We start from the raw sequence: 12,064 nt of genomic DNA, 5'->3' as shown, positions 1-12,064 counted from the left end.
AACTCGGTCCTGGAGGGCCGGTGTCCTGCAGAGTTTAGCTCCAACTTGCCTCAACACACATGCCTTCAAGTTTCTAGTATGCCTAGTAAGAGCTTGATTAGCTGGTTCAGGTGTGTTTAATTGGGGTTGGAGCTAAACTCTTCAGGACACCGGCCCTCCAGGACCGAGTTTGGGCACCCCTGCTTTAAACCCTAAGACGACATGCTTAGACATGCTTAGACATGCTTCTTATTTAGACTGAGTGGAGGCTGATTTGTCAAAAAACTAATCATAAAAAGTAGAAAAACACTGAAAAATTTACTTAAGTGCTGTAATGGGAGTAGTAATTTGTTTCTTTCTACTTTTGAAATGTATTATTCTATATATCAAGTCACTGCTGCAGGCCGTTGAATCAATGCTAGTCTTTATCCATTTATTTGTGTCTGTCCTCTGCAGGATTTGTGGCTGTGGCTCTGGTGAGTCGGGCTGTTCGTCATGTGGCTGCTGTAAAGCCTGTGCCAGAGAGCTGGATGGTCAGGAGGCCAGACAGAGAGGAATCTTTGATGCTGTGAAAGAAATGATACCGCTGGACCTGCTGTTAGGTACTGAGGTGTCATCCAGTCACATTCAGTACAGTTTCATATCCATCAAATCACATCCCTTTCCTGTCTGCAGGCTTCATCCTGTCATATGTTCAACCATACTGTCTTCATGCATGAAATATTCAGCTTAGGAAGGGGCGGAATGAAAATTCAACAATTACACTTTGAACAAACAACATTTTTTTTTATATAATACAGTAACCATGAGTAAAAAATAAAAATTTGATAATAATAATAAATGTATTTTATTTGTTTGTCAAGATGAAAGAGGCAAATAAAAGAAAAGAAAAAAAATCAGTTTTACATATTGGCTGTTGAACACTTGTTAAAAATAAAAAATGATTCAATCTCTAATTTGTACTGTCATGTGGTGTACAGTTATACTGCCCAGTCCTAATGCAGATCAGTGTGGTCTCTGTATATTTACCTAGTGAATCAGCACTGTTATTATCAATGTTGAAAACAGTTGCACTGCTTAATATTTTTGTGGAAACCCCATGATACATTTTTTTCAGGATTCCTTATTGAATAAAACAATATTTATTTCATATTAAAAAAAATTTTTTTGTAACATTATAAATGTCTTTACTGCCATTTTGGATTAATTAAAAGCATTATTACTTACTAAAAGTATCAGTTTCTTTAAAATAAAAATCTTACTGGCACCAAACCTCTAAATGGTAGTATAAAATCATGCAATATCATGAATATTGAACTTCAGTAGCAAAAAAGACGTTGGAGTTTTCGTAAATTAGGTTCAACAGTCTGTTTCAATAAACTGGTTGAAATTGAATTTGAAAATTAAAATTCAACTATTTATTTGCATCAAGTGTAAATGGAATTCATCATCTGACATTTTTCATGTATTACAAGTCTTGAAGTAAAAATATATAGATAAGTAAATATTGCTAGTTGATACTATATATTGGTCTCGCTGATGTTCGTGTGTCTTGCTTATTTTAATAATATTTTTTAAACTGTATTTTAGTATTTCACAGTTTACTACTTGCCAACAATAGCTATTTTGTTAAAAATATTGGTTAAAAATCTCCCTTTCTATTTTATTTGTTTATTTATATTTAAGTTTTTAGGTATATCACCCAGCTCTAATATTATAAATTTTTTTTAACAACAAAATTTTTTTTTTGCACCATAATATGACACGGGAATTTGGTAGACAGCCCACTGCATATATTACTTGTTCTTTTTCTCCCCCAGAAACATCTAATCATAATCCATTCTCCTTGATTATGAGCACATCATACATTTTCCATCAAATTTTTCTCTGGGTTCGAAGATGGAGTATTATTACCTACTCGATAATACTCCAAAGCGGCCTGATCATCCAAACTTTCAGCGTTACCTTCTACTTGTGCTTGTTTCCTCTGGGAGTGGGTCGCTTGTGGATGTTCCCTTCTCGCTTGTGTTCTCATTATATACCATGTGTTATATACCATGTTTTATTTTCCATTTGTGAGATGCTTTGCGCCATGCATGTGAAAGTTTCTCTTTCCCCTCATAGGCCCCCTTGTTTTTCCTGGTCCCCTTTTAATGAACCAGCGTGAGCAGGTGCTAGCCAGACTAAGACCCCTTCAGGCCTTTAAGCTAATGCGGGAGAGACTCAAAGGTACTGCGGTCTTCTCTACAGACTCCACCTTGAGCCCCATAATGCCCCTCTCTCTCCCTTCCTTCAACAAACTCTACTCTGCTGCCTCTTCCAGCTTTCTCTGGACACAGTAGCGTCTCTCTCTATCTGCATCTCTTCCTCTGTCTCTCTGGTGAAAGAAAAAAAAACTTTCTATTTTACTACTGTAGCAGGACTAGGGAATTGTCATGCTGCGTTAATTGCAAAAAAAATAAAATAATAATAATAATAGTGGCCAAATGTGGTGTCTTTGCTTAAAATAGCAAATTGCATCTCAGTCTGACTTTTAAGTTATCATTTTGAGTCAAGATTAGCTTTTCACAATGGCTTAAAATAAATCCTAGTGCATGGCCAATATAAATAGAACATTATGCCTTGTAGTTATTTTAAGAAACATCGAAATAATAGCCATGCTGAATCTCCATCTGAATGTGTCTTAATATTTGGCCTACCACCTACCACGTTGTAGTGTGAACCTGTGACCGGTACTGGATTATTAACCGTATTATGTTATTATTTGTAGAATTAACATGATATTAATATAATTTTTAAAAAAATATTATGATTATTGTCAATACTGGCATATCGTGACACCCCTAGTTCATAGTGATCACAACTACCAAACTCCAAAAATGACAAAAAAAAGACTTCTATTTTCCATCTTCTCCCATTATAGCTATTGAATATCATAATCAATTTAGTAAAAAAAAAACACATAATGTCGCCTGCAAGAAGTTTCGCATTTAAACTTGAACGCAAATAAAAAAAGATTTCAGAGATTAATTAACAACAAATATTATTAGCTGTCACTCAATATTAGTGAATTATCAATGATTAACCACTAAAATGACAGCATATAGGTTTTGGAATGACATAAAAACAGAAATTCCATATTTGGGAATTTCTATTCCTATACTCTTTATTTTTTTTCTACTACTAACCATTATGTTAAAGGGTTAGTTCACCCAAAAATGAAAATTACCCCATGATTTACTCACCCTCAAGCCATCCTAGGTGTATATGACTTTCTTCTTTCAGACGAATCCAGTCGGAGTTATATTAAAATTGTCTTTGATCTTTCAAGCTGTTTCATGGCACTCAGCGGGTGTTGCATGCTTCAGTTTAAAAGAAGTTAAATAAAAAGCGCCCATCCATTGCAGGGGTCACAGATCTGCAATTATTTTTACACTGTGTCGTGGTAAATTTACCGATCTGCACTATTTTAATCAGTGTGGAGTGAAAGGAGTAAACTTTTCCTGTTCCTTCATTGGATTTGTGCCTCCAATCAATGCCAAATCTCTTTTATTAACCCTTGATAGAGAGAGTTTAAGGTTGTATACAATCACAACTTTCCGCTCGGTTTATCTTCTCTCCTTTGCTCGACCTCTGTCCACGCATGCCAATATTTCATTTCTTCTCTGTTTTTCTCCTTTCCTCTGAGGCACCAGATAATTTCTCTTCCCAGGTCGTTAACAGCCCCCGGCTTCACTTGCTGCCTTTAGACATCCGTCTCGTCTCTCGCTGTCCTTGTCTGCCCTTTAGCGCCCAGGCTCACGCTTTGTTCTGTGTTACAGATGGCAGCAGTGAACGCGGGGACAAAGATGCCAGTAAGATCACTACATATCCTCCCGGGGCCGTACGCTTCGACTGTGAGCTGCGAGCCGTGCAGGTCAGCTGCGGTTTCCATCACTCCGGTGAGTGAAGATCACATCTGACCTTGATAATGTGACAGGAGGCCATTGTTCATTTTCCCCATCATTACTTTGAGTCAATATTTGATTTTCCTGTTTTTTGATATGCCAAGTCTGAATTGAAGTCATATGTCCATTTGTAATGGTAAACCTGTTTTTTTGGCAGTGGTGTTAATGGAGAATGGAGATGTTTACACCTTCGGTTATGGACAGCATGGACAACTTGGGCATGGAGATGTTAATTCTAGGTAATGAGGGTTTAAAGGCAGTTATCTAAGTTTGCAGTGATAACAGCTGTCAATCTCCACAAATTAGACAATTTTTTATATAACTCCGACTGGATCCGTCTGAAAGAAGAAAGTCATATACACCTAGGATGACTTGAGGGTGAGTAATTTATGGGCTAATTCTCATTTTTGGGTGAACTAATCCTTTAAGGGCATTTTCTTATGCTATTCAACACAAAGTCCGTCAATTTAAAATATAATTGAACCACATTTACCTCTGCACCAGTGAATACAGATACCTGTTGGTCATTTACAATGTCCTTAAACCCATCAATATATATATTTCATAATATTCTATCAAATATGAACAAAGATATTTTAAATATGCGGGGCATTTTTGTCACTTTTAGTGGCATTTTTGCTCTGAATCCTGAATTTGTGACCCTGGTCTAAATGTAACACTATGTTCTGTTCTATAAAATGCATTATACGTGTATATTTTTGCATGCAGGGGTCACAGATCTGCAATTATTTTTACACTGTGTCGTGGTACATTTACCGATCTGCACTATTTTAATCAGTGTGGAGTGAAAGTAGTCAACTTTTCCTGTTCCTTCATTGGATTTGTGCCTCCAATCAATGCCAAATCTCTTTTATTAACCCTTGATAGAGAGAGTTTAAGGTTGTATACAATCACAACTTTCCGCTCGGTTTATCTTCTCTCCTTTGCTCGACCTCTGTCCACGCATGCCAATATTTCATTTCTTCTCTGTTTTTCTCCTTTCCTCTGAGGCACCAGATAATTTCTCTTCCCAGGTCGTTAACAGCCCCCGGCTTCACTTGCTGCCTTTAGACATCCGTCTCGTCTCTCGCTGTCCTTGTCTGCCCTTTAGCGCCCAGGCTCACGCTTTGTTCTGTGTTACAGATGGCAGCAGTGAACGCGGGGACAAAGATGCCAGTAAGATCACTACATATCCTCCCGGGGCTGTACGCTTCGACTGTGAGCTGCGAGCCGTGCAGGTCAGCTGCGGTTTCCACCACACCGGTGAGTCAAGATCACATCTGACCTTGATAATGTGACAGGAGGCCATTGTTCATGTTCCTCATCATTACTTTGGGTCATTATGTGATGTTCCTGTTTTTTTGATATGCCAAGTATGAATTGAAGTCATGTGTCCATTTGTAATGGTAAACCTGTTTTTTGGCAGTGGTGTTAATGGAGAATGGAGATGTTTACACCTTTGGTTATGGACAACATGGACAACTTGGACATGGAGATGTTAATTCTAGGTAATGAGGGTTTAAAGGCAGTTATCTAAGTTTGCAGTGATAACAGCTGTCAATCTCCACAAATTATAATCAGCCTAAAAGTATCATAAAAATAGCCCAGAACTCTGTCTCTCTATGGATGCAGGAAAATTAATAACAAATAAATGTAATTTTCTTTTATTTATATATTGTAATTATTTTTTTTTTTACATTTTTATTTTAATTATTTATATTAATTATTTTAATTATTTAATTGTACTTATTGTATGTATTTTTGTATTTTATCTAATTATTTATTTTAAATATCTATGCATTTATGTTAAAAAAAAATTGTTGCAATTTTTCATAATAATTTTAATTATTTAATTGTTTCATTTCAATTTAATTGTATTTATTTTATTTATTTATATATTTATGTATTTTACTTGTATACTTTTGAATATCTGTTTATATATATATATATTTCTAATATTTTTATTATTATTTGTTTATTTTCAATTTGCTTAAATTGTTTATGTATTTATTTTATTTAATTGTGTTTATTTTGTATATTTATATTTATGTGTTTAATGTAGTAATTTTAAATATTTATTTGTTTGTTTTATATTTATTTTATATTTTTTATACAAAATATTTATTTAAATTGTTTATTTTTTATTTTAATGATTTACTTATTTCAATTAATTATTTAATGAAAATCTTTAATTTTATAAAATTAAAATTGATAGCAAACAAACTATAACAACTTAAAAAAATAAACCTTAACCTTTGCTACTTTGAATTTTGTCCAAACACACAGGGGGTCTCCCACTCTGGTGCAAGCTCTGCCCGGCCCCAGTACTCAGGTGACGGCAGGCAGTAACCACACTGCAGTGCTTCTCATGGATGGACAGGTCTTCACCTTCGGGAGTTTCTCGGTAAGTTAGCTGTTACCCCTGAAACTAAGTCAGTCAAGTAAAAATTTTTTCCATCCATTTCCATTCATATGTAGGTTAAGAACCAGAAGATGTATCTCATGTTGTCTCAACAGAAAGGGCAGTTAGGACGGCCCATCCTAGACATGCCCTACTGGAACGCCAAGCCCTCTCCGATGCCCAACATTGGCGCCAAGTACGGTCGAAAAGCCACGTGGATCGGGGCCAGCGGTGATCAAACCTTCCTTAGAATCGACGAGGCGCTAATCAACTCCCACATCCTGGCCACCTCCGAGATTTTTGCCAGCAAACACATCATCGGTACGCTCTCTCGCTGACTCCCTGTTGTGGTTTAAAAAGCCTATGTGTTGTGTCTCCCGTAAAGCCTTTGACTGTTCCCTCACATTCTTGTCTCTCTAGGTTTGGTTCCAACATCGGTATCTGAGCCTCCTCCCTTCAAATGCCTACTGATCAACAAACTGGACGGGAGCTGCCGCACCTTCAATGACTCAGAGCAGGAGGATCTCCAGGGTTTCGGCCTCTGTTTGGACCCTGTCTATGATGTCATCTGGAGGTGAGGCTCATCTGGAGCCAGCTGACTCTTAATAATGCCTTTACGATCATGTCACCTAAAAAAACACTGTACACAGTTTCTCAGGGTTTCAGTGGTCGACATCTGTTCTGCAGACAAATGATAAATTATGAAAAAATATTGGTAAAAAATCTGACTGATGAATGACATGCTGCATGCTTAACTCTTGTCCCAAGCTATATCTTCTCACTTCAAGCTGTCTTGCTCTTCTTCCAGGTTCCTACCTGCCACACGTGAGATGTGCTGCTATAATGCGCAGCTTCCTCCCTGCCGCGCGTGAGATGTGCTGCTATAACGCGGTGATAGCAGACGCCCGTGTGCCCAATGCCTCGGACATCCAGGCCCTCTGCAGCATCCTGAGTCCTGAGCTGGCTCTGCCCTCGGGCTCCCACTCCACCACCACCCGCTCCCACGGAGCGCTGCACATCCTGGGTACGACAGCAGCATGTCACTCGAGCTCAGCTTTACTAGTGTTTAATGTGCAGTTCACAGCACTCTCTTGTCGAGCAGGATCTCAAAGCCTGTCAGGAATGAAGTCACATGATGGTAGGACATTCAAAGCTGGCTAGCTGTTTCTCCGTGAGCTCAGCTCTACAGAGAGGAAATGGTGCTGGTTGACTGGCATTGTCTAAGAAAGACTGTCAGTCTTTGAGCTTTGTCTGTCAAATCAAATTTTCCTGTATTTTTTAAGAATAAGATATCGTTTTACTGTGGAAACACAGTGTAACTTTCAGAACTTCTTCTCCAGTTAAAAAAGCAGCTCCCTCTCAGTTTTGTAGCTTACTGTTACACATCAGCCACGCCTGTTTACTATTCAGAAACGTGGCTCATCCAGTCACGCTGAAGTAATTCAGTGGAATTAGGATAGATGCTATTATTCTAATGCTGAACAGAATAATAATTGAAAAGAGTAAATTATGGTTAAATCAGCCAAACCTTTATTATTTCTGACTGTGTGTAGCACCTACTGCTCTGCAGATTCGTCAGATCCTTAAGGTTGGAATACACTACATGACTTTTGCCCAGATTTTTCTTGAAATTACTGTCCGGAGAAGTCGACACTAGTTTCCGAAAGTCAGAGCCAGTCTGCAGATCTTACTTGATCGGAGTTGCCAGATCACAGAAAATCATGTAGTGTATGATGGGAACAGACTCTCTTTTTAGCTTCAGACTATGATTCTATCCAGTCAGAGGAGATCAAATGTTTGATATTTTGAGCTGATTTTAGAGTACATACGGTCTTCATGTGTTATGCATCTTCTAGCAACTAGGTCTGTTCAGATTTTAAAAGTTCTGTAGTGCATTCCAGCCCATAAGCATTACAAATCAATGGCTTAAAGGGATAGTTCACCCAAAAATGAAAATTCTGTCATTAATTACTCACCCTCCTGTTGTTCCAAACCCGTAAGACCTTCATCTTCGGAAAAAACAAATTAAGATATTTTTGATGAAATCCGAGAGCTCTCTGACCCTCCATAGACAGCAACACAACTGAAACGTTCAAGACCCAGAAAGGTAGTAAGGACATCATTAAAATAGTCCATGTGACATCAAAGACTGACACAAAAGAGAAGAATTGTTAAATAAAGTCGTTCTTTTTGTTTTCTTTGCGCACAAAAAGTATTCTCGTAGCTTCGTAAAATTAAGGTTGAACCACTGATGTCACATGGACTATTTTAACAATGTCCTTACTACCTTTCTGGGCCTTGAACGTGTCAGTTGTGTTGCTGTCTGTCTATACAGGGTTGCATAGACCACATGGAATTTGTTTAATTTGTGTTCCGAAGATGAACGAAGGTCTTACGGGTTTGGAATGACATGAGGGTTAATTAATGACAGAATTTTCATTTTTGGGTGAACTATCCCTTTAAGTAAATTATTGTAATGAGTTTAATTATTATAATTAATAAACAATTACTTTATTTTAAATTATTATAATATTTAATTATTGCAATTATTATAATGGATTATAATAAGTTTTTAAACAATAGAACAGTACAAACTGTCGTTTGTGAAGGCAAAATAGCAGATTTTTACTTTAACCGTTTAATTCTATAGCGAAAGTGGAAAATGATCAGAATAAACTATATTATGACTAAAATGTTTTGATGCAAAAAAAATTAAATGAACATTTATAAGTAGACCTCAGAGAAAAAACTAATTCTAATTAAAAAAAACACATTGGAGTCTTAAGTTGTAGTGTGTGAGTTGTTCTGTTTGGTTGTGTGTGCAGGTTGTCTGGACACACTGGCTGCGATGCAGGAGCTGAAGATGGGTGTAGCCAGTGCTGAGGAAGAGACTCAGGCTGTGATGAAGGTCTACTCTAAAGAGGACTACAGCGTGGTCAACCGCTTTGAGAGTGAGTTCGTGAAGAATCATACAGCTGCTACATCACCAAATACTGTTTTAGACTGTTAAGGCACATTCACATTCTGCAACTTGACAACTTCCAGCAACATGAGCGGTACATCTAATGTGTGATTAGATATTCAAAAGCTACGTGAATCAGTAGGAACATCTATTACGATCAAAAATAGAACCACTCGGCAAACCCCAGCAATAAAAGTTTGCTAAATTTAGTACAATTTTTAGTCAGGTTGAATTTGTTTGATTGTTGTTTTCTCTAGGTCACGGAGGAGGCTGGGGTTACTCTGCCCACTCAGTGGAGGCCATCCGCTTCTGCGCCGATGCTGACATCTTGTTAGGAGGATTGGGTCTTTTTGGTGGCCGAGGGGAGTACACTGCAAAAATCAAGGTCAGGTGCTATCTAAGTGTCTCCATAGCCCACTTAATTCTCACGAGTCTGTGATTGAGAGCTGTGATTGTGTTTGCAGCTGTTTGAGCTGGGGCCAGATGGAGGAGACCACGAGACTGATGGAGATCTGCTGGCTGAGACAGATGTTCTGGCATACGACTGTGCTGCTCGGTAAGGCTATACATATCAGTACCATCCATTTTTGGCATAAAAGAAAAATCGATAATTTTGACCCATACAATGTTTTTTTGGCTATTGCTACAAATATACCTCAGTGACTTAAGACTGGTTTTGTGGTCCAGGGTCACATATATCATTTCATTTTTGCTCTATATCTAGAGGATAATTGATACATAATTGCTATAATTACGTGTATGTACATAAGCCAACGGGGCTAATCTTAAAATGGGCAAATGTATGTGTTATTTTTGTGTTGTTTATATACTATTATAGTATTTATATATATTCTCAATTTGTCCATTTTATTTTTTTATTTTTTACGTTTTGGTAATTTTGCAATGTACTTTTGTCATTGTTATTAGTTTTTTTTTTGTTTAATTTCAGTTTAAAATGGGCAAATATAAATGTTATTTTAGTAGTATTTATATACTATTCTAAAAATAATTAATTTAATTTTATTGCACCTTTTCATAGCTCAAGTGTGCTTTACATTTAAGATGCATAATAAATACTGTTAATAAATGAGTATAATAAATACTGTTGTTTCTATAATACATAGATATAACAGTATTTATTAATATTTTGAGTCAGGTTTATTTTTATATTTTCATTTTATTATTTTTTATGTTTTAGTAATTTTAAAATGTGCTTTTGGCAAATATAAATGTTATTTTAGTAGTATTTATATACTATTCTAAAAATAATTTAATTTTATTGCATCTTTTCATAGCTCAAGTGTGCTTTACATTTAAGATGCATAATAAATACTGTTAATAAATGAGTATAATAAATACTGTTGTTTCTATAATACATAGATATAACAGTATTTATTAATATTTTGAGTCAGGTTTATTTTTATATTTTCATTTTATTATTTTTTATGTTTTAGTATTTATTTATTTGTTTTAGTCATTTTTATTAGTTTTTGATTAAAAATTTCAATTTAGCTTTAAAATGTTTCTTTTTTTAAGTAATTTTAGTATTTCAACTTAAATGTATTTAATTTCAGTTAGTTTCCAGGGCATCCTTGCTCATTTTAAATGTAATTTTTAACTTTTTTTTTTTTTTAGTATTATATAGATTTGATTAGTTTTAGATGATAGATATTCTGTTCAAAATGGAGGCAAATTTTATGGTAACACTTTTTTTTTTCATGTGTATTCGTGAAACATTTGAGCTGCATCTGTTGTTACTGAACATGAAGCGAACTGACTTCTTACATCTGTTAAAAATCACCAAAACACCAGCTGATTAAGCTAAACTGGCTCGTAAAGACTGATGTGATTTTGATGTTTTGTTTGGTGTGTGCAGGGAGAAGTACGCCATGATGTTCGATGAGCCTGTGCTGCTGCAGTTGGGCTGGTGGTATGTGGCGTGGGCTCGTGTGTCTGGACCCAGCAGTGACTGCGGCTCCCACGGCCAGGCCACCATCACCACTGATGACGGGTACAAACACACGCATTACTGGGATTATGTGATCATTACAGCATGATAATTCTGTAAAGACGATAATTATAATCAAGAACTCTCTCCTGCAGTGTGGTCTTTCAGTTCAAGAGCTCGAAGAAATCAAACAACGGTACTGATGTGAATGCTGGACAAATACCTCAGCTGCTGTACAGGTACATGAGGAATTTCAGTTATGTACTTGTGGCATTGGTGTATCAGGAGTATTCTTTCTTTCACATGCCCGTTTTGTTCTGGTTTTTCAGGTTGCCCTCTAATGATGGTAACGCATCCAAAGGAAAGCAGCAGACCAGTGAGCCTGTGCACATCCTCAAGCGTTCTTTCGCCAGGACCGTGTCTGTGGTATGTGTACAAAAACACACTGAGTGCTTATGGGCCTATAATGTGAAGCTTAATGTTTTTTCCAGATCTAATAATTTCCTTAAAATGCAATACAGTTCATATGAAAATACAGAGTAGGGGGAAAATATAAATAAATAAATGTATGTATACAGGGCTCTACGCTTACTTTTCTCGCGCTTGTGCTCCTAATTAAAAAAATGTAGGAGCACCTTCTAATCAATAATCAAAAATTAACCTTCCCATTACGAGGTGACATTTGACTCCTTAAAGTGATTTACAGGGAATTTTGTTTTTACCTTTGTAATGCCATTTTTTCTAACTTTATTAAAAGTATGTCATCTTTTATGTCCAATTCAAAAAAATATATTTATAAGCTTTTTAACATTTCTAATTAAAAAAAT

The 12,064-nt window shown here is 36.3% G+C and overlaps 1 protein-coding gene across 1 annotated transcript in view; it reads left to right on the top strand.

Annotated features, from left to right (window-relative positions):
* Positions 1 to 12,064, top strand: part of mycbp2 (MYC binding protein 2) — a 132,058-nt gene that overhangs the window by 56,143 nt on the left and 63,851 nt on the right. The window contains exons 16-30 of the mRNA XM_016564075.1: positions 436 to 706; positions 2,085 to 2,208; positions 3,801 to 3,920; positions 4,084 to 4,165; positions 6,213 to 6,330; positions 6,444 to 6,648; positions 6,748 to 6,901; positions 7,136 to 7,157; positions 7,201 to 7,351; positions 9,153 to 9,278; positions 9,547 to 9,674; positions 9,754 to 9,845; positions 11,166 to 11,300; positions 11,393 to 11,476; positions 11,567 to 11,663. Coding sequence (XP_016419561.1) covers positions 436 to 706; positions 2,085 to 2,208; positions 3,801 to 3,920; positions 4,084 to 4,165; positions 6,213 to 6,330; positions 6,444 to 6,648; positions 6,748 to 6,901; positions 7,136 to 7,157; positions 7,201 to 7,351; positions 9,153 to 9,278; positions 9,547 to 9,674; positions 9,754 to 9,845; positions 11,166 to 11,300; positions 11,393 to 11,476; positions 11,567 to 11,663 — 1,909 coding nt within the window. The remainder of the gene's footprint in view (positions 1 to 435; positions 707 to 2,084; positions 2,209 to 3,800; positions 3,921 to 4,083; positions 4,166 to 6,212; positions 6,331 to 6,443; positions 6,649 to 6,747; positions 6,902 to 7,135; positions 7,158 to 7,200; positions 7,352 to 9,152; positions 9,279 to 9,546; positions 9,675 to 9,753; positions 9,846 to 11,165; positions 11,301 to 11,392; positions 11,477 to 11,566; positions 11,664 to 12,064) is intronic.

Source organism: Sinocyclocheilus rhinocerous, unplaced genomic scaffold (assembly GCF_001515625.1).
Source record: "Sinocyclocheilus rhinocerous isolate Xijiao unplaced genomic scaffold, SAMN03320098_v1.1 scaffold2245, whole genome shotgun sequence".
NCBI lineage: Eukaryota > Metazoa > Chordata > Actinopteri > Cypriniformes > Cyprinidae > Sinocyclocheilus > Sinocyclocheilus rhinocerous.
Note: the sequence above shows the minus strand (reverse complement) of the source record. Positions and strands in the feature narration are given on the sequence as shown.